The 21,810-nt window shown below is 37.8% G+C and overlaps 1 protein-coding gene across 2 annotated transcripts in view; it reads left to right on the top strand.

The window, feature by feature from the left end:
• Positions 1–9,753: 9,753 nt before the first annotated feature.
• Positions 9,754–21,810, top strand: part of PFDN1 (prefoldin subunit 1) — a 69,125-nt gene continuing 57,068 nt past the window's right edge. For both annotated transcript variants that reach the window (XM_054511727.2, XM_045893647.2), the window contains exons 1-2: positions 9,754–9,906; positions 12,287–12,453. In XM_054511727.2, coding sequence (XP_054367702.1) covers positions 9,874–9,906; positions 12,287–12,453 — 200 coding nt within the window. In that variant the 5' untranslated portion in view covers positions 9,754–9,873. The remainder of the gene's footprint in view (positions 9,907–12,286; positions 12,454–21,810) is intronic.

The raw sequence follows: 21,810 nt of genomic DNA, 5'->3' as shown, positions 1-21,810 counted from the left end.
AATCCACTGTCATAAAAAAGATCAGCAGATGCCCCCAATGAAAGAACTCAGAAGCCACAAATCTCAGGTGATAATACATTGTAAAGAAATTTTTAAATAATTATATTCATGATGTTCTATTAGTCAAGAATATAACATTACTTATCATTATGAAAAAGAAAAGAGCATGTGGATTTGAGAAAGGACCAAATTAAAAAAAAGGAAAAAGAAAAAGGAATAATTTTTTTTCATTTTTTATGTGGTAAAATACATATAGAATAAAATTCACCATCTTAACCATTTTTAAGTGTACAGTTCAGTGGTATTAAATAAATTTATAATATTCTGCTACCATCACCAACATCCATCTCCTGAAGTCCTTTCATCTTGTAAAACTGAAATTTGTACCGTACTTCTTAAACAATAACTTTCCATTCCTCCCCTTTGCCTCATCTCCTGGCAACCACCATTTTACTTTGTGTCTTTATGATTTTGACTGCTCTACACCCCTCTTATAAGTGAAATCATTTAGTATTTCTCTTTCTGTGACTGGCTTATTTCACTTAGCATTATGCCCTCAAAGTTCGTCCATGTTGTAGCATGTGTTAGAATTTCATTCCTCTTCAGGGGCGCCTGGGTGGCTCAGTTGGTTGAGCGACTGCCTTCGGCTCAGGTCATGATCCTGGAGTCCTGGGATTGAGTCCCGCATCGGGCTCCCTGCTCAGCGGGGAGTCTGCTTCTCCCTCTGACCCTCCTCCCTCTCATGCTCTCTGTCTCTCATTCTCTCTCTTGCAAATAAATAAAATCTTAAAAAAAAAAAGAATTTCATTCCTCTTCAAAGGCTGAATACTATTCCATTGTACATATATGCCACATATTGTTTTTCCATTTATCTGTTCACAGACACTTGGGTTGCTTCCACATTTTGGCTTTTGTGAATTTGTTGCTATAAACATAGGTGTGCACATATCTGCTTGAGTACTCACTTAGGATTTTTTTGGGTATACACCTAGAAGTAGGATTGCTAGGTCATATGGTAACTCTACTTTTAATTTTTTGAGGAACTACTGTACTGTTTTCCAGAGCAGATGCACCATTTTGCATCCCCACCAGCAATACACAGGGTTCCAGTTTCTCCACATCCAGCCAATACTTGTTATTTTCTATATTGTTTTTGTTTTTAGTTAATAGCCATCCTAATGGGTATGCAGTGGTATCTCATTGTTTTGATTTGCTTTTCCCTAATGATTAGTGATGTTGAGGGTCCTTCCATGTGTTCATCTTCCTTGGAGAAATGTCTATTCAAATCTTTGCCCATTTTTAATTGGGTTGTTTGCTTTTCCATTGCTTAATTGTAGCAGTTCTTTATATAACTTGGATACTAATTCCTTACTATGTATCTAATTTGCACATATTTTCTCCCATTCCATGGGTTGCCTTTTCTCTCTTGATAGTGTCCTTTCATGCTTAAAAGTTTTTAATTTTGATGAAGTCCAATTAATCTACTTTTTTTTGTTGTTGTCAGTGCCTTTCCATTTCATGGAAATCATTATTAAATCCAATGTCAGGAAGATTTCTCCAATGCTTTCTTCTAAGAATTTTATAGTTTAGCTCCTACATTTAGGTCTTTTTTAAAATTTATCTGAGAGAGAGTGAGAGAGAGAGCATGAGTGGGGGGGAGGGGTAGAGGGAGAGGGAGAAGAAGTCTTCCCACTGAGCGGGGAGTCCAACGCAGGGCTTGATCCCAGGACCCTGGGATCATAATCTGAGCCAAAGGCAGATGCTTAATGGACTGAGCCATCCAGGTGCCCCTCCTACATTTAGGTCTTTGATCCATTTTGAGTTAATTTTTGTACATGGTGCTTAGTAAGGGTTCAACTTCATCCTTCTGCATGTGGATATCAATTTTTCCCAGTATCTTTTATAGAAAATTATGATGAAAAAAAGATATAAAATATGACAGCATATACATAGACACATGGAAGAACGGGAGGAAAAAAGAAAAAGAATGCATTTGGAGCCTTTCTCTTCTATTTTTGGGGATAGTTTGAAGAGAATAGGTATTAACTTCTTTAAATATTTGGTAAAATTCACCTCTGAATGCATCTGGTCCTGGACTTTTATTTTTTGGTAGTTTTTTTCTTACTGATTCAACTTTATTCATAGTCATTAGTCTGTTCAGATTTTACATTTCTTTCTGATTCAATTTTGGAAGGCTGTATGTTTTTAGGAATTTATCCATTTCTTATAGATTTGTCCAATTTATTGGCATATAATTTTTCATTGTACTTTCTTTTTTGTTTGTTTTTTGTTTTCTAAATTTAAATTCAGTTGATTAACATATAATGTATTATTAGTTTCAGAGGTAGAGCTCAGTGGTTCATCAGTTTTATATAACACCCAGTGCTCAATTTGAGAAGCAAGGCAGAGGATCACAGGGGAAGGGAGGGAAAAATGAAACAAGATGAAACCAGAGAGGGAGACAAACCATAAGAGACTCTTAATCTCAGGAAACAAACCGAGGGTTGCTGGAGTGGAGGGGGGTGGAGGGATGAGATGGCTGGGTGATGAACATTGGGGAGGGTATGTGCTATGGTGAGTGCTGTGAAATGTGTAAGACTGATGAGTCACAGACCTGTACCCCTGAAACAAATAATACAGTTTTGTTAATAAAAAAAATATTTAAAAAAGGAAAAAAAGAAGAAAAATACCCAGTGCTCATTACATTATGTGCCCTCTTTAATGTTCATCACCCAGTTACCCCATTCCCCAACATCCCATCCCCTCCAGCAACCCTCAGTCTTCTTCCCATGATGAAGAGTCTCTTATGGTTTGCTTCCTCTCTGATTTCATCTTGTTTTATTTTTCCCTCCCTTCCCCTATGTTCCTCTATTTTGTTTCTTAAATTCCATATATGAGTGAAATCATATGATAATTGTCATTCTCTGATTGACTTATTTCGCTTGGCATAATACCTTCTAGTTCCATCCACATTGTTCCAAATGGCAAGATTTCTTTTTTTTTTTTTTTAATGGCTGAGTAGTATTCCGTTGGATATATATACCACAACTTCTTTGTTCACTTATCAGTCAGTGGACATCTGGGCTCTTTCCATAGTTTGGCTATTGTGGACATTTCTGCTATAAACATTGGGGTGTAGATGCCCCTTCTGATTAGTACATTTGTATCTTTGGGGTGAATACCCAGTATTGCAATTGCTGGTTTGTAGGGTAGCTCTATTTTCAACTTTTTGAGGAACCTCCATACTGTTTTCCAGAGTGGCTGCACCAGCTTGCATTCCCACCAATGGTGTAAGAGGGATCCCCTTTCTCTGCATCCTCGCCAACATCTGTCGTTTCCTGATTTGTTAATTTTAGCCCTTCTGACCTGTGTGAGGTGATATCTCATTGTGGTTTGATTTGTATTTCCCTGATGCCCAGTGATGTGGAGTATTTTTTCATGTGTCTGTTGGCCATTTGGATGTCTTCTTTGGAAAAATGTCTGTTCATGTCTTCTGCCCATTTCTTGATTAGATTATTTGTTCTTTGGGTGTTGAGTCTGATAAGTGCTTTATAGATTCTGGATACTAGCCCTTTATCTGATAAGACATTTGCAAATATCTTCTCCCATTCTGTTGGTTGTCTTTTGGTTTTGTTGACTGTTTCCTTTGCTGTGCAAAAGCTTTTTATCTTGGTCTCAATAGTTCATTTTTGCCTTTGTTTCCCTTGCCTTTGGAGATTTGCCTAGCAAGAAGTTGCTGCAGTCGAGGTCACAAAGGTTGCTGCCTATTCTCCTCTAGGATTTTGATGGATTTCTTTCATCCATTTTGAGACTATTTTTGTGTATGGTGTAAGGAAATGGTCCAGTTTCACTCTTCTGTATGTGGCTATTTTTCATTGTACTTTCTTATTATCCTTTGTATTTCTGTGGTGTCGGTTGTTACTTCTCTTTTGTTCCTGATTTTATTTATTTGGGTCCTTTCTCTTTTTTTCCTTGATGAGTCTGGCTAAGGGTTTATCAAGTTTGTTTATCTTTTGAAAGAACCAACTATTGATTTCATTAATTAGTTCTTTTTTATTTTTTTGGTCTCTGTCATTTATTTCTTTTAAAAAATCTATTTATTGGGGCGCCTGGGTGGCTCAGTCATTAGGCGTCTGCCTTCGGCTCGGGTCACGATCCCGGGATCCTGGGGTTGAGCCCTGCATCGGGCTCCCTGCTCAGCGGGAAGCCTGCTTCTCCCTCTCACACTCCCCCTGCTTGTGTTCCCTCTCTCTCTCTCTCTCTGTCAAATAAATAAATTAAATCTTTTTAAAAAATCTATTTATTATTGGGGCGCCTGGGTGGCTCAGTTGGTTAAGCGACTGCCTTCAGCTCAGGTCATGATCCTGGAGTCCCGGGATCGAGTCCCGCATCGGGCTCCCTGCTCGGCGGGGAGTCTGCTTCTCCCTCTGACCTTCCTCCTTCTCATGCTCTCTGTCTCTCATTCTCTCTCTCTCAAATAAATAAATAAAATCTTTAAAAAATCTATTTATTATTATTATTATTTTAAAGTAAACTCTACGCCTACCATGGGGCTTGAACTCATGACCCCAAGATCAAGAGTTGCATGCTGTTCCAACTGAGCCAGCCAGATGCCCCTCTGTCATTTATTTCTGCTCTGACCTAATTATTTCCTTCCTTCTGTTATTTCCTTCCATCTTGGGCTTTCTTTGTTCTTTTTCTAGTTCCTTTAGGTGTAAGGTTAGGTTGTTTATTTGAGTTTTTTCTTATTTCTTTAGTTAGGCTTGTATCATTATGACCTTTCCCCCACTGAATGGTCTTGGCACACTTGGGACAAAAAAAAAAAATCGTTTGACTATATATTGAGGGTTTATTTCTGGGCTCTCTATTTTTTTCTAAGATTGATTGAAGATCAATCTTAGAGATAATGAGAGGGAGAGAGTGAGCGAGAGCACAGGGGGAGAGGCTGCAAGAGAGGGGAGAGGGAATCCTAAGCAGACTCTGAGCTGAGTGTGGAGCCCGACTTGGGGCTCGATGGGGGCTCAATCCCACGACCCTGAGATTACAACCCTGAGATCAGGACCTGAGCTGAAGCCAAGAGTTGGACCCTAAATTGACTGAACCACCTAGGCACCCCACTGGGCTCTCTATTGTATTCCATTTGTACATTTGTCTGTCTTTATGCCAGCATCACACGGTTTTGATTACTGTAGTTTTATAATGAAGTTTGAACTCAGGAAGTGTGAATCCTCAGTTTGCTCTGCTTTTTCTAGATTGTTTTGGCTATACAGGGTTCCTTGAGATTTCATATGGATTTCAGGATAGGTTTATCTATTTTTGCAAAAAAAGGCATTGGGACTTTGATAGGGATGGCATTAAATCTGTAAATCATTTTGGGTAGGATTGACATTTTAACAATATTAATTAAATCCTCTAATCCATGAACACAGAATGTCTTTCCATTTATTTGTGTATTCTTTAATTTCCATCTGCAGCATTTTGTAGTTTTCATTGTACAAATCTTTCACTTCCTTTGTTATGTTCTTTTTTTTTAAGATTTTATTTTTTTATTTGACAGAGAGAGACATAGTGAGAGAGGGAACACAAGCAGGGGGAGTGGGAGAGGGAGAAGCAGGCTTCCCGTGGAGCAGGGAGCCCGACGCGGGGCTCGATCCCAGGACCCTGGGATCATGACCTGAGCCAAAGGCAGACACTTAGTGACTGAGCCACCCAGGCGCCCCTGTTATGTTATTTCTGAGTATGTTATTCTTTCCGATGTTATTGTGAATGCAATTATTTTCTTAATTTCCTTTTCAGATTGCTTATTGTTAGTGGATAGAAATGCAACTGATTTTTGCATGCTGACTTTGTATCCTTATACTTTTTGAGTACATTATTAGCTCTAATAATTTTTGTGTGGAATCGTTAGGATTTTCTAATTATAAGGTTTTATCATCTGTGAACAGGGATAATTTTATTACTTCTTTTCCAATTTGGATGCCTTTTATTTCTTTTCTTGCTTAACTGCATTGGCTAGGACATCCACTACTATGTTGAGTAGAAGTGGAGAAAGTGGGCACCCTTGCCTTGTTCCTTGTCTTACTGGAAAAGCTTTCAGTCTTTTACAAATGAGTATGATGTTCACTATGGGTTTTTTATATGTGGCTTTTATTATGTTAAAGTTGTTTTATTCCATTCCTAGTTTGTTAAGTGTTTTTGTCATGAAAGGGTCAAATAGAATTTTAAGAATTAAAGTTTATAATTATTCAAATAAAAACCCAAGGAATGACTTAAATAGTAAACTAGACATAGTTAAAAAAACTTAGTAAATTAGTGAGGAAAATTGAATAAATCATTCAGGATTCAGCATGAGGATATAGTAAGTATAAAATAGAGGCACAGAGATATGGATGATTCAACATATTTTTAATAGGGGTTCTAATTAGGAATAATGACAAAAAATGGTGGGAAGCCAATATTCCATGAGCTACTGGTTGAACATTTTTCAGAATTAGCATAAAACCTCAGATTAAAGAAGTGTACTATGTCCCAAACAGGAAAAATAAAGAAAACACACACACACACACACACACGTAAAAGGGCAGAACCTAGAACAATGTGAATGTCTTAAAAGACACGAGAGATAAGACAGGTTTCTGGGGCACCTGGGTGGCTCAGATGGTTAAGCGTCTGCCTTCGGCTCAAGTCATGATCCCAGGGTCCCGGGATCCAGCCCGGCCAGCTCCTGGCTCAGTGGGGAGCCTGCTTCTCCCTCTCCCTCTGCCTCTCCCCCTGCTCATGCTCTCTCTCTCTCTGTATCTCTGTGTCTCAAATGAATAAATAAAATCTTTAAAAAAAAAAAAAAGACAGGTTTCTAACAAAATCATGAAAAGCAGCCTGACAGAACTTTTTATCAGTATATGAAAGCCAGAAGACTATGGAAAAATGTCTAATAATTGTCAATCTGTAATTCTATACACAGCTAATCTGTCATTTCAAACTAAGGGTGAAATTAAGACAATTTTACATATACAAAGTGTCTTACTTTCATAAGGCTGCCATAACAAAGTACTATAAACTGGGTAGCTTAGAACAACAGAAATTTATTTTCTCACAGTTTTAGAGGCTAGAAGACCAAAATCAAGATGTTGACATTGTCATTGTCCCTCTAAAAGCTAGAGAGGGTTTCTTGCCTTTTTCAGTTTCTGATAGCCAGAAGGATAACTACAATCTTCACATGGCATTCTTCTGTTTCTTCACATAGTCCTCTTTCTGTGAATGTCTATCTCTAAGTCTAAATTTCCCCTTTTTATAAGGACACCAGTCATTATTGTGCTATGGTATGTTTGCGTACCCCCAAAATTCATATGTTGAAATCTTAACCCACTAACACGATGGCATTAGCAAGTGGGGCCTTTGGGAAGTGCTTAAGTCTTGAGAATGGAACCCTTACGAATGGGAGTCATGTTCTTATAAAAGAGACCCCACAGAGGTCTTCCACTCTTTCTTGTGAGAACACAGCAAGAGGTCAGAAGTCTGCAACCCAGAATATGGCCCTCATTCAACCATGCTAGCACCCTGATCTTGAACTTCCAGTCTCCAGAACTATGAGAAATAAACGTTTGCTGTTTATAAGCCATCTAGTCTGTGGTATTTTGTTATAGCAGCCTGAAGGACTAAGACATATTGGATTAGGGCAACCGCAACAACCTTATTTTAACTTGATTACCACTGTAAAGACTTGATTTCCAAATAGATGACATTTGGATGTACTTCAACTCATCTTTTTTGGGGGGGACACAATCAAACCTATCATACAAGGCTAAGAGTTTACTCTCCAAGACTCTTCCTGAAAGAATCTACTAAAAGACTTACTTCATCAAGAAGGAAATTAAACTCAGGAGGAAGGAGTGGTATGCAAAAAGGAACAATGGCCAGAAAAATTGAGAGAAGATTCTTTCTTAAGGTCCCACTGCTTTTAAGTAGTGCAGGCAGTATTTGAACCCAGGTTGTCTGACACCTTAGCCTATGCTTCTAACTTTGACATTACATACGCCTCTATGAGGAGTGTTTTAAAATCCCATGAGGTAATGTACAGTAAGTGTCTGAGACTTTCTTTGAATTTTAATTTTTAGTCATTATTAATTAACTATCTATAACAAAGTTTTAAGAAGGTCCCAGAGTAGAATTAGGCCTTTCTTTTCTTTACCAGATTAGAGAAAAATGGTTAGTTTTCTTCTGTAGAATTTATTCTTACTGAGTGTTTATTTTGTATTTCTTCTCTGTGAGGCACTGTAATCAGTGCTTTGGGTATAAGTGGGAGAACCATTATTCCATAGTTCTTGATTTCAAGGAGCTTAGAGTTTAATAAGAATTTTTTTTTTTGGTAGGAGATCCTGGGTGGCTCAGTTGATTAAGCGTCTGCCTTTGGCTCAGGTCTTGATCCCAGGGTCCTGGGACAGAGTCCCACATAGGGCTCCTTCCTCAGCAAGTAGTCTGCTTCTTCCTCTGCCTGCCAATCCCCCTGCTTGTGCTCTCTATCTCTCTCTGAAAAATAAATAAATAATATCTAAAAAAAAAAAAGAAAAAGTTTTCTTTTTTTTAAGGTAGGAAGTATCATGTACCTCAGAAAGGAACAGATGTAGTCTTGAAGAGAGTTCAGAGGAAAGATTATTTTTGGTCTGTGTGATGAATGATACAAAAAGGCAAAAAAGATAATGGGAGAGGTGGCCTGCTTCCTAGACCTTGAAAGACAAACATAATAATGCTAACTACATCAACTTAACTATAACTATTGAGTACCTACTGTGAGCATGGTGCTATGCTTGGAGCTTTTCCCAGTCTTATTCCCTAAAATAACTGTGTGAGGTCAATATTGTTACTCTCAAATTAAATTAGGACACAAACTCTACTGTCACACAGCTACTGAAGTGGAACCAGACAGACCTAGGCAAGAGCAAACACTGAATCCAGAGCTAGCTGGATCCAAATTCCCTGCCTTTCCCCCTCTCTCCCAAGTTTTTAGAGTCGGTAAAACATCCATTTCTTCCGTGTCTAAAAGTCTAATTACTATTCATCTTCTGGTTGAAATGTAGTCTGCAGGTGGACTTGCATCAGGTCATAAAGGGAGTTTGGGAAAACACAAACTTCCAGGCCCCAATTTCAGATATTTTTAAGTAATTAAGTCTGGGATGAGGACCAGAGACTCTATACTATTATTTTTTAAAGTATTTATTAGAGAGAGAAAGCATGAGCGCAGGGGGAGGGAGGGGCAGAGGGAGAACCCAAAGCAGACGCCCTGCTCAGCGTGGAGCCCAGCGCAGAGCTCAATCTCAAGACCCCAGAGGTCACCACCCAAGCAGAAATCAAGAGTCAGGACCTTCAAGCGACTGCACCACCCATACACCCCAGAGAATCTGTATTCTTTCAGCAAATTTTTTTGGCTTCTCTTGAGAACCACTGTGTCTAGAAGGTCTTCCAGAAGATTTCAGTAGAAATAAATTCTTTGGAAGAACACTTCTACTAAAACTGCTGGACTTCTCCATACTGGCATGCCTGAGGCTGAGGTTGATTCTTCTACTTCCCCGACAGCACAGGGACTAGTTGAAGTAATGAATGCCTGAAGAAGTTTTGGCCTGATCTACGTACAACTCTAGTCACCAAGCACTAAGCTACTTGTCAAAGCGCTTAAAAACACACTGAGAATCTGCGTGCCAAGCCTGATAAATCACATGGGGAAAACGTAATCTGTATTCGTAACGTTTCTAGAAGCCGGGCTAGTCCGACTCGTGCGCAGGCGCAGAAGGAAAGGGACGGTCGAACCGCCAAGGCTTGCCCCTCCTCCATCCTCTTTCTGGCTTTATCGTACTGCGCAGGCGCACTGAGTGAACCAAGATGGCGGCTCCCGTGGATCTGGAGTTGAAGAAGGTAAAAGAGGGTCCTGACCTGCCACAGGCTTCTCTTTGGGAAGCTAAGGGGATATATCAAATGATGCTCGAGTCCTGAGGAAGGCAACAGGCCCCAGGGAACTGGGGAGTGATTTCCCCGAGTCCTGAGGCGGGACCAGGTCTTCTTAGGTTGGCGTGGGGGGCGAGCAACTCTTTCTGGGTAAGAGCCGGTTGGGCTGGTCTGGTTGTCTCGCGGGCGGATAGCTGGCCTGTTCTCTCGTTCCGAGCTCCAGAGCCGTTTCGTTGTGTGGAGGCTTCTGTTCCATAGTAAGGCCTGAAGTAAGCGTTTCAAGTTGGAGACCCTTCGGACCGCTTGCCTGAGCTGAGGCATCTGTAATTCTAAATCCTCATTTGCTTTAAAAATTCCCAAGTCCACTCTGTGTTTTTAGGCCACTTACTTGATCCTGTAACGTGAAAGGTCGCAGTATCTACATACAGGTCAGAGTTAGAGAGTCTCATAGCAATGTTAATATCAGAGCTTTAACTCCCAGCCCTACTCCCCTTCCCCTTTTCTTGAAGGACTTGTCAAAAAAAGAAACAGGTCCGTAAAATTTTCCAAATATAATCTGTATCAGAAGGAATTGGGCTGCTCTCTTCAAACAGTTGCTTATCAATGTGTTTAGTCAAAAGCGTTTTCGCCATCTAAGGGTTGTCAGGGAAAGGATCCTGGACTTCATCTACTTTAAACCTGTACATTTTCTAGAAAAGGAAACTGAGTTCCAGAAAAGATTTAGTCAAAAGTTGGGACTAGAATCCACTGTTCCTTACTTTACTCCACACCTTTTGATTATTTAGGTTCTTCAGAAGAGCAAATTTTGCGTCTTAATATTTCTTCTGGTCAACCTTTGCATATGAAATAGGACAGCTGGGCTAGTTGTTGCTCCTAATAAATGAAGCTGTTTGTTATTACCCGGAGGATATATGTGTATGTAACTTGCTTTTTGTCTTCTTTTGAAACTTGTAAATTTAGTCTTTAACGTGGTGTTCTCTAATGCTGTAATATCTCAGCTTGAACAATTACCAGCTTCCTTAGCAAAGTGTGTACAGAACAGTCAGGTAATTTTACATGCAAAACAAAATTCATTTTAAGAATTCTTAACGAATTCTAAAAATTTACCTTTTTTTTTTCTGTTAAGAGTTCAAATGTAAGTCGGGGTTTAGTGAAAGAGTAAACACTTGAGTACAGCTCTGAATAGTCTTAGCTCCCAGTATTTGAATTCGTTAAGAAACCCCTGGGCAATGAATGCAAACTAAGAAAATGATTGGAGACTTAAATTGGGTAGTTTTGAGAGCTAATTAAATTAACTAAAAAAAAACTTGTTTAAAGGTTTTATCTTCTAATATCTTTATAAGATCTTTGTTGTTGTTGTTGTTGTTGGAAACTAATAGGAAGTTTCAGGCACCTCCCTCCCCAAATCAGTCTTTGGAAGCCTACTAGTAGGGGAGAACAAAGTCAGAAAAAAGTTTAGTAGCCTTTGCCTTGTATTGTTGCAGTCACAGATGTTATTATTATGGAATAAATTTGACAGCATCTGAAAGTCATTCCAGGCACTTAAACAAGAGTATCCAAGAACTGTGTTTAAGTGTACATGAGGGTCAAATTTGGCTTGGTATGTGGATATGAATATCATGATGCAGTTCTTCTACCAATGCTTTGAATTTTTTTTGTTAGTTTTTTATCTTTATCTCAAAAATATTTGTATTCTGAATATTACTGTAGACCGTAGAATAGAAACATTCCTGAACTAGGGGTCAGAAGAAATGGATTTAAGTACCTGCCTTTCCACCTGATAGTTGTTCAACCCTGTGCAAGCCACTTTTATCTCTTCAACAAATTTAGTTACTTTAACTTGTAAAGAGTGATGATGAAACTGCCATCCCTAACTCATAGGATTATTGAGAAGAGTAAATGAGATACTATATTCTTCAATGTTCTCATATTAATATTCCCTTGTTAGTATTTCAAACAAATGTGAGAAAGTGTTTTGAAATCTAGTCATGTAACACAAATGAAGTGAGTCGTTGTATTTGTGGTTCTTGTTTTGAATCTCTGGATTTCATCCTCTGACTCTTGCATTTATTGTTTTTATTACTGCTTGGATACCTGCTTTTTCATAAGGTTATTTAATGTGCCTTTGTTCTGCTTCAAATAGACTGCATCTTCTGAGGACAGGATAAGTTCATTATTTAGTATGGTGGCTTGATTGTTTACAATTATATTGACTTTTACTGATGTTTGTGTTGGTAAATTTAACAGCTTTGTCTCTGGTTAATATGCTTTATTTTAATGTGTTTGGATTTGACTTAAGTGTTTCCTGTAAAATGTTTCACCCACTAAATCAAGGACTTGTTTTTATTAGGCCTTCACAGAGCTTCAAGCCAAAGTTATTGACACTCAACAGAAGGTGAAGCTTGCAGACATACAGATTGAACAGCTAAACAGAACGAAAAAGCATGCACATCTTACAGATACAGAGATTATGACTTTGGTAGATGAGACTCACATGTATGAAGGTGTAGGAAGAATGTAAGTAAAATATATCCTTAAGGGGGTTATTGTGGGAGAGTTTTTGTCTAGAGTTTGTTCATTTTAAAACTTGGATTAAAGTATCATAGTAGTTTTGAGGATCATCGAGTCAAAAAAAATGCTAACTGAACCTCAGAGAGATGTGTTTAATATTAGACTTTGAAGTACATTTCTTAAATATTTTCCTGTTCTTCTCTCTATGATCAGGTAGGTACTTAAGTGTATAACTTCAATGACAAAAATATGATTTGTCATGAAAAGATGTTTATAGTAATTTTGTGTGAAGATTTATTTAAGTAGTTGTAGTTTTAACTTTCCCTATGCTACCTGATTTATTAGGAGTCATACAAATCCTAGATCTTTTAGATGTTTGTCCAGTGTTGTAAAATAAAAATAGATTCATTTATCATTTAAATAAACTCATCCTATCATACATGAGAAATCAAGTAAAGCAATTTGCCCTTTGTTCTAATTGTTATATTATTAACCACCCACACTGCACTTTTCTTCTTTTAAGAAATACATTACCCTTGTGAGGGAGAATAGATCTGCTTCGCCTTCTCTAAGCAGTAAATAAAGAATGGAAAAGCCCTTAACTACAGGTCACATTCCATTACAATGAGCTAAAAGGAGAAGACTGATTTTTTTTTTTTTTAAGTGGGGGAGGTACAAGAGGAGGGTTTTTCTGGAATTTGGTCTTTGAATATTATTTAGTAAGTGGACCGTTACTTCAAGTTTGGAGATCTTTTAGTTGAGTGGAATTTGACCTCGGTCTTAGGATGACTTGTTTTGTGATTGATTTGAAGGAAGCGTAACATGTGTAACATTTAGTAATGGCTTTGGAATGACATCATGAGAAGTGGGCCCTGCTCATGACTAGCTACTCCATTTCTTTCTGGAAAAGAGATTATGATAAACATGTGATTTGCTTTCTCAGAATAAACAATATATCACAAATAAATTTTATCTCTGTAGTTCATATTTTTCATTTTAGCTTATTTTTAGAGGAAGAGAATCCCACTTTGAGGGTTTGCTTACTGGGACATGAAAGAATTGGAATGATAACAAAATAGAAACCTTGAATATCTGTCTGTGTAGTATGAGGTGCATTGTTGGCATTCACTGCAGGGTAGTTTTATCCTTAATGTGAATATCCTTAGGTATTAAAACAGTAATGTTAGCTTTCCTAACATGTTTGTAACATGTTGCACCTGGATTTCATGTCACAGCATTAGCTTTTGCAACAGTTAAAGAATCTCTTTTTCCAAAAATAGAAAAACTCTTTTGACTGTCTTTGGCCTTTTGAGCTATAATGAAGTTTTTAGTTTTAGTCAGAATAATTTAATTTATTAAACATAGTGCATAAGTGGGGTAGTTGCCTTTTTTGCATACTGCCCTAAGTGCTACAAATAGGTTGTATTCCATGTGAAGAAGTATAGAATTAAAAGGCTAGGTAGGATATGATTTAGTTAATGTACAACAGTAGTAGTATTTCCCGAAGATTTATTTCATGTATAAGAAATACATAGTTTTTAAGTGTTTGGATAAAGTGAAACCTGCATAGTTTCAAACTTTGGTTTTCAATTTGGCTTTTACGCTTTCTGCATCCCATTGAGTGCAAATTTGACCCTGCATTGCAGGGGCATGTAAGGTGAACAGCGTTTGTTGTTTGGCTAGAGTATTAGTGCCCTCAGGAAGAAAAGACTTGCTGAGTATTAGTCTGGTCATGAGGATGTTCTCCTTGATGCTAAACCTGAAATAACTATTTCTGAATTTATAGTCTTGAGTAATCTTGAGTATCATTGTGATTCACTTTAATTCCAGTCTTTACCTTAATTTGTCTTTTCCTTTTTGAGTATTATTTGGGAATTCTAATTAGAATACTAATTTTTCTCAAGCTGTTGTTTTAAAACCACGAATTATAAAATCCAAAATACTCCATTTTTGTTTTAGAATCTGTGGTAGATTTTTGCCATCGCTGAAATTCAGGCGTCATTGTATCTTGCCTAGATTATTGCAATAGCGTCTTAATTTTCTTTCTGCCTTTATTCTGTCTGTCCAAATGCAGTCTTCGTACTTCTGCCGGAATTGATCATGTCCATATTTTTCATAAAATTCTTTGATCTCTTGCCCATAGGATAAAATCTAAACTTATTAGCCTAGTGTTCATGTTCATTCATAATCTGTCCATTATTTTATTTTTTTTTTAAAGATTTTATTTATTTATCTGAGAGAGAGAATGAGAGAGAGCATGAGAAGGGGGAGGGTCAGAGGGAGAAGCAGACTCCCTGCTGAGTAGGGAGTCCGATGCGGGACTCGATCCCGGGACTCCAGGATCATGACCTGAGCGGAAGGCAGTGGCTTAACCAACTGAGCCACCCAGGCGCCCCATAATCTGTCCATTATTAATGTAACTCCCTAGCCTCAAGTCCTGCCACTTTCTATTCCCAGGCTCAGGATAGCACATAAATTTCATGTCATGGACTTAACTTCTTGTATTGATTTTGCGTTATCTGTTGAGAAGGAGTTTGAGTTTCATGTGGACTTTAAATATGTTTTAATTGATTAGTAATGTCTGTCATGGGTGAAGGTAGAAGAGTAGTAAGCACATGTTCCAGAAATGGTTGTCCCTACTTTTGTCACAGGGCTTTGTCACACATGTTCTTGCTTTTGCTCGTTCTGTCCTTGGCCTGAAGTATCCCCATAGCTCATCTTCTCTGAAGATTTTTCGGTTCTCCCTGGCAGACTTATTCCACGCTTCTTGGGTGATACCAGAGCTTTTGTTCCTGTAGCTAGTACAGCAGAGAAAGAGAGATGATTGACTTCTAAATAGGTCTTTTTTCTCAACTAGATCGTCAGCTCTGTGAGACCATGTACATATTTGTCTTTGTTTCCTCAGTTCTCAACATAATGTCTGACACAAAATAGATGTTAAATGTGTCTTGATTTGGGGCGCCTGGGTGGCTCAGTCGTTAAGCGTCTGCCTTCGGCTCAGGTCATGTCCCAGGGTCCTGGCATCAAGCCCCACAACAGGCTCTCTGCTCAGCAGGAAGCCTGCTTCTCCCTCTCCCACTCCCCCTGCTTGTGTTCCCTCTCTTGCTGTCTCTCTCTCTGTCAAATTAAAAAAAAAAAAAAATCTTTAAATGTGTCTTGATTTGAAATGAGTATGATTCGTTCTCTTGCCTAAAATAACTGCATTTTCTTTTATTTCTTTAGAAAGAAAATATGTTTGGAAAGTTGGACAATTAAGAATTAGGATTTCTTATTCTGTTTTAGAATATGATTCAACAAAGGTGAAATTGTAAAAGTAATGTATTTTGACTAAGGTCAGAGGAGTTGTTTCTGACCAAAATTATGTCCTTTGATTGGACAGTATTAATTCTTTATGAAATCTACCGAGAAAGTTGACATTCTAAATGCCAACCAGTTGCAGAGATGTTCATTCAAAACTGAAAGTATAGGGCGCCTGGGTGGCTCAGATGGTTAAGCGTCTGCTTTCGGCTCAGGTCATGATCCCAGGGTCCTGGGATCGAGTCCCACATCGGGCTCCCAGCTCAGCGGGGAGCCTGCTTCTCCCTCTGACCCTCTCCCCTCTCATGCTGTTTCTCTCTCTCGCTCGCTCTCTAAAAAATAAATAAAATCTTAAAAAAAAAACCAAAACAAAAAAACCCTGAAAGTATAGAAGAACGTAAGCCTTTAGAATTATGCTGAGGACAGTATAATCCTTAAAGAATAAAGGTTATTCTATGCAGAATAATATCAATATAACAGTATCTCTTTTACCTTCCTCATTTTCATATAGGATGGGAATCAGATTTTCCTTTATAGGGTATGTATTTAGTTTAACCAAATCTTGCCAGCCCAGATGTCTTTCAAGTCACAAGTATGGAGAAATTTGGTAGTATTAAATACCTCTTATATATGGCTAATTGTGGTTTTAAACAAGGAAAATCAGGCTATAGGGTAAGGGATGATGAATTGCTATATACTGTAAGCTCTGCATATTCATTGCTCAAACTATATGCCATCCAGTCTCTTGGCGTGTGGCCAGCACATTTTAGTTCTCTTACTTCATATTCTTTGGAGAGGCTGTTATGTAGCCTGATACTACTACCACCAATTTCTAGTTTGGCTGCTTAAGCTGTTTGTGAGCTGACCTCACCATACTGCTTTGAGAACTATGATGAAAGTTACAACTGTGGAATGATCTGTCTGAATAGTTTGCAAGTGTTTGTCTTTGCATCTTTCTAGCATGCAAGGAGGGAATAGACATAGTTCGCAAATACTACATGAATGTTTCTTGTATCTTTTTTTTTTTTCCTGAATAAGAACCAGTTTATAATGGTTTATGGGGGTTTTCTTCCCTTTTACTTTGCACACTAGAAAATAAGAGTGTTTTTTAAAAATAAGAATTATATTTGAAAGTGTATGTAAAGGACATTTAACCATGCTGGTATTTGAAAGGACCATCATTAGAATAAATGTCAGACTTACTTTTATGAACACTAGGTATGATCCTGACCCTGATGTCAGGTTTATTATTCTATAATTTTAATGTCCTTTTACTTGAGCATTACATAAACTTCTTTTTTCCAAAAGAGACAAATTAAGCTTTTAATTTTTTAAATATGGGAGGAACTTGAGTAGATCAGCCTTTGAGAAGAATGATTAGTGCCTTTTTAAAACTTGAACCCAACTAAAAATAACTTTGTACCATATTTAAACCAATTTAGAGGTATGCCACCATTCTGTGGGTATTTTTTACATTTAAGGAACTAAGAATGAACAATGGTATAAATCTACCAACTAGATAAGTGTCTAGCAATGCAGAAATTGCTGTTTGGGAGCGGTGTTGCTATTTCTACTTGTTGAAGTAATTTGATGGTTGATCTCTAATGGTTGAAAGATCCAGAAGTATAAAACCTAAGATAAATGTGGCACAGGTAGAAAGTAAAAACAGTAGATGTATTCCTGATAGGTAACAAATTAAGATCAACAACAAAAATCTAAACAGTTGAGCAACTTTCCAATTATTTAGGCTGTAGTAATCTGAATTCTTCATGACAGCTTGTTTGAAATGCCCTTTGTTTAAAATACTATGTTGGTTTTGTTGTTATTTTAATTGTTAGTTTGGATGTTGACCTGTAATTTGAATCGTGACATTTATAAAGCCAAGTTGAAATATTTGCTCTTTCTCTGTTTCATTATGTTAAATATTAATAGAAAGGGACATAGTCATGGTGCAAGTTTTGAAACCATTTTACAATTTCATGTAGCTGTAGAGTTGGTATTCCAGTCAATTTGAGGTAATTTTAAAGCCGACGAAATAGTTGTACTAGATTAGGAAATAAACCACAAATCTTGGTGCAGTAAATATTGTTGATATTACAGTAAAAATAATTATGTATTGTTCTTACTGGAATCAAGTTTGGATATTTTATTTAGTGCTTGCTATAGGAGAAAAAAGTATACATTACTTTTGTTGTGAGAGCACACTGCAGATATAAATTTATCAGCTCCTTGTATACTACTTTATACTTAGAAAAAATGAAGCAAAGATAACTAAAGAGTTCTTCTTCCCTTTGAAAATTATTTTGTTTTTTAGATTTCATTTTATTTTATTTTATTTTTTAAAGATTATTTATTTGACAGAGACATAGCGAGAGAGGGAACACAAGCAGGGGGAGTGGGAGAGGGAGAAGCAGGCTTCCTGCGGAGCAGGGAGCCCGATGTGGGGATGTGGGGCTGTGGGGCTCGATCCCAGGATCCTGGGACCATGACCTGAGCCGAAGGCAGACACTTAACGACTGAGCCACTCAGGCGCCCCTTAGATTTCATTTTAAAGGAAGAGGGGTTCTTGATGTTGAGCTGTTTTTACTAATAGACTGTGACCCACCCTTTTTATGTTTTTATACGGAGCCATTTAAAGTCCTGGCTTTCATTGCTCAGAGTTCTAAAGGAAAAAAACAACTTCTCTGTTGTGCAGGGAAAAATGACTTCAGTCTTGTTGATGCTGAGTATGTATATGCTGAGTATATGACCCCAGATGGGCACACTCTTCTCTTTCACAGATGTGGTACTCTAGGGAGAGGAGATTTTTGAGTAATATTCTTAATTTCCTTAAGTTGTTAGTGATTTAAAAACTCAGATGTTGATTATAACTGCTGTACGGCTGTGTAGAATGACATCACCGTTTTTGTGCCAGGGGAAGTTAGCAAACATTTGCGTAGGAATTACATAGCTATGTTTCTTCTTCAGAAGATTATTTTTAATAATTCTTTCCCTTCTTCCCCTCCCATGTCCTCCAAATCCAGACTGTCACACTGAAACACAGGAAGTTAGTTTCGAAAATCGTTGTGCTAATTACGAGTTTATTGTAAAGGGAAAAGAAGTCTGTTATACTTACCTTGGGATGTGCAAGCATGCTAAAATAAAATTTTTATTTAATGTGTCCTTACTTATTTTAGGCTCGAACTTGATTTAAAAATGTTAATATAATTGATTCATTTGGTTACTTGGAGGACTTGTCTTTTGCATTTCCTGACATCAAAAGGCCTGACTTCTTTTTCTCTTTAAACTGGCAAAGGATTAAACAAGACCTGCTTTTGTTGCATGAAAGTAGCAATTACTCAGCAATACAAGAGGATACTACAGTGTATCCCAATTGGTGATAAGGATTGATTTAGTAAACTGAGGGAAGGGTGAAAAATACCATTACCTTGTTGTTCCTATCTAAATAAAAATTAAAGTAGCAGTAACCTTGAACTATGTTACTTTGTCATTGGGGAATTGTTTGCTGCAACTGACTGCAGCTGAATTTCTCTGAAATGAAAAACAATCAGTTTTTTTGTTTTTGTTTTTTTAAAGATTTTATTTATTTGCGAGAGAGAATGAGAGACAGAGAGCACGAGAGGGAGGAGGGTCAGAGGGAGAAGCAGACTCCCCGCCGAGCAGGGAGCCCGATGCGGGACTCGATCCCCGGACTCCAGGATCATGACCTGAGCCGAAGGCAGTTGCTCAACCGACTGAGCCACCCAGGCACCCCGAAAAACAATCAGTTTTAAGCTGTACCAAGAATTTTCTGATTTTAGCTGCCACTTATCTCATAATGGCAAATTTAGGAACAACTTGCTATCTAATCTGTTTGAGAGAGGACTGGAATGGTCATGTCAAGGAACATAATCTGCTTAATGAAACATCCAAAAGGAGCTCAGAAGGAATACTGACCTAGAAGGTGAAAGTCCGTCTACCTGTGTATGTGAACACACACTTGGTAGGGACTTCTTAGTATTCTTTCTTATTCCTTGTATCAGGAATTGCTGTGAGCTACAAATACCCTTTGCCCAGAAGGAATGATTAGGGTTGCAGTTTGTTGCATGCACCATTAGTGCCTGTGGTTTTGTGAAGAATGTATGCTCAGTTTATTTTTAGCATTTAAGTTCGAATAGACATGTCTGAGGGAATGTTCTCTTATTGTCCTGGCCAGGAACTCTCATTGCCATCTCTTGTTTTGAGGAAGGTCAGCTACCTTGAAATGGACCAGATTACTTGGAAGACACTGTTCCCTTGGCTTTGAAGAGGACTTGAAATGTTCTCATATCAAATCTGCACATTAGCAAGAGCCCAGTATTAAAAATGTGTCTTTAAATAGATGAGAGCATGACTACCTAAACTGAGCCTTTTACATTGTTTGGCTCAGGGTAAAAAGATTTGAATCACAATATGCATCCTGTATGTGTGTCTGAGTCTTTTGCATTTGTGCCAAAATATATTTATATTCCTCTGACTTTCTACTTTTGTACCAGGAGTCTTCTGTTCTGTTTGTGTCCTTCAGTACTCATTGGATTGTGATTTTTACTCTCCAATGGTTATATTTCATTCGGTGTTACATTTTAACCTTCTAGTAAAATAAATCTCACATCTTGGAAAAAGTTGTAGCAAATCTTGATGATTATATGTGGATATGTTTGGGATTTGATGAGGCTAGAGTAAAAGTGGTAAACATCAGAGGTGATTACTTACCAGAATACTTAGAATACCAAATAGTGACCAAAAATAAACATCATGTTTCAAATAGATTAACATACTACTGCTTTCATTTTAGAAGTAATGGTTTGATTTAAAAATACACAGTGATTTCTAATTAGTACAAATCGAACCTAGCAGTGTGTGGGTTACTTATCTAGAAGAAGGGACATTTACATGGGCCTGGGTTCCTGAAGGGACATTGGTCCTCTAATAATTCCAGTGAATTCTCATTCCTCATCTAATTTGACCTATCAGTAGCATTTATTCCATCTGGTCTTGCTTCCCTTGTTGAAACATTTTCTTCCTTTGGCTTCTAGGATATCACCTCTTGGTTTTCCTTTTATTTTACCGGCCATTCCTTCTCATTCTCCTTTACTGTTTCTTTTTCTTTACCATTTCCAAATTTTAGATTGCACTTGGGCTCAGTCTTTGGAATTTTTTTTTCTTCTCTTGTCTATACTCAGTCTCTTAGTGATCTCATCTAGGCTTATCTCTTTAAGTGCCTTTTTATATACTGGCAACTCCCAGATTTTTATCTTTAGCTTATACCCTTTCCCTGAACTCCAGACTTGTATATCCACCTGCCTAGTTTATATCTCCATTTGGTAGGCATCTCAGAATTAACTTGACCAAAATAAAATTCTCACTGTTTACAAGTAAACCAGTTCCTCCCTACAGTCTTCTTCATTTCAGTAGATGGAACTACATCTACATCTCGTAGGCATCCTTCACTCCTCTCTTTTAATCTTCCATTCAGTCCATTAGCAAACACTGTCTTTAAATTTGGTCCAGAATCTGAACATTTCTACTTACCACCACCCTGATCTCAGCTACCATCATATTATTGCAGCTGCTTCCTATCTGGGCTCCCTGCTTCCATCCTTACCACTTTATAGGTTTTCTCAACTGAGTGCACAGAGTGATCCTTTCAAAACATGTCTGATCACTCTAGTCAAAACCTTCAAATGGTTATCACTAAAAGAGACAAGGGCTTTGCAGTTGCTGATCTCTCTGTCTGCAGCTTCCTTCTTCAAGATGTCTCCCGTACACCGTTCTCTTCCTTGAGGCCTTTGTTAAAAAGTCATTGAGGCCTTTTATAACCATCCTGTTTAAAATTGTGCACATACTTCGACCCCCACTTTCTTGCCTCTTGTACTCTCTTTTTTTGTCTTTATTTTTCTCCATAGCATTTATAACTGTCTGGCATACTATAGAACTAATTATTCATTTTTCTTAAGTAAACTTTATTGAAATATAACATATATGGTAAAATACACTCATTTTTAAGAATACAGTTAGATGAATTTTGACAACTGTAACCATCACTCC

The sequence above is a fragment of the Mirounga angustirostris genome, unplaced genomic scaffold (assembly GCF_029215605.1).
Source record: "Mirounga angustirostris isolate CCGP_5_RB_7025 unplaced genomic scaffold, mMirAng1.0.hap1 SCAF_7, whole genome shotgun sequence".
Taxonomy (NCBI): Eukaryota; Metazoa; Chordata; class Mammalia; order Carnivora; family Phocidae; genus Mirounga; species Mirounga angustirostris.
The sequence above is the reverse complement of the archived record's forward strand: the minus strand, read 5'-3'. Positions and strand labels throughout refer to the sequence as shown.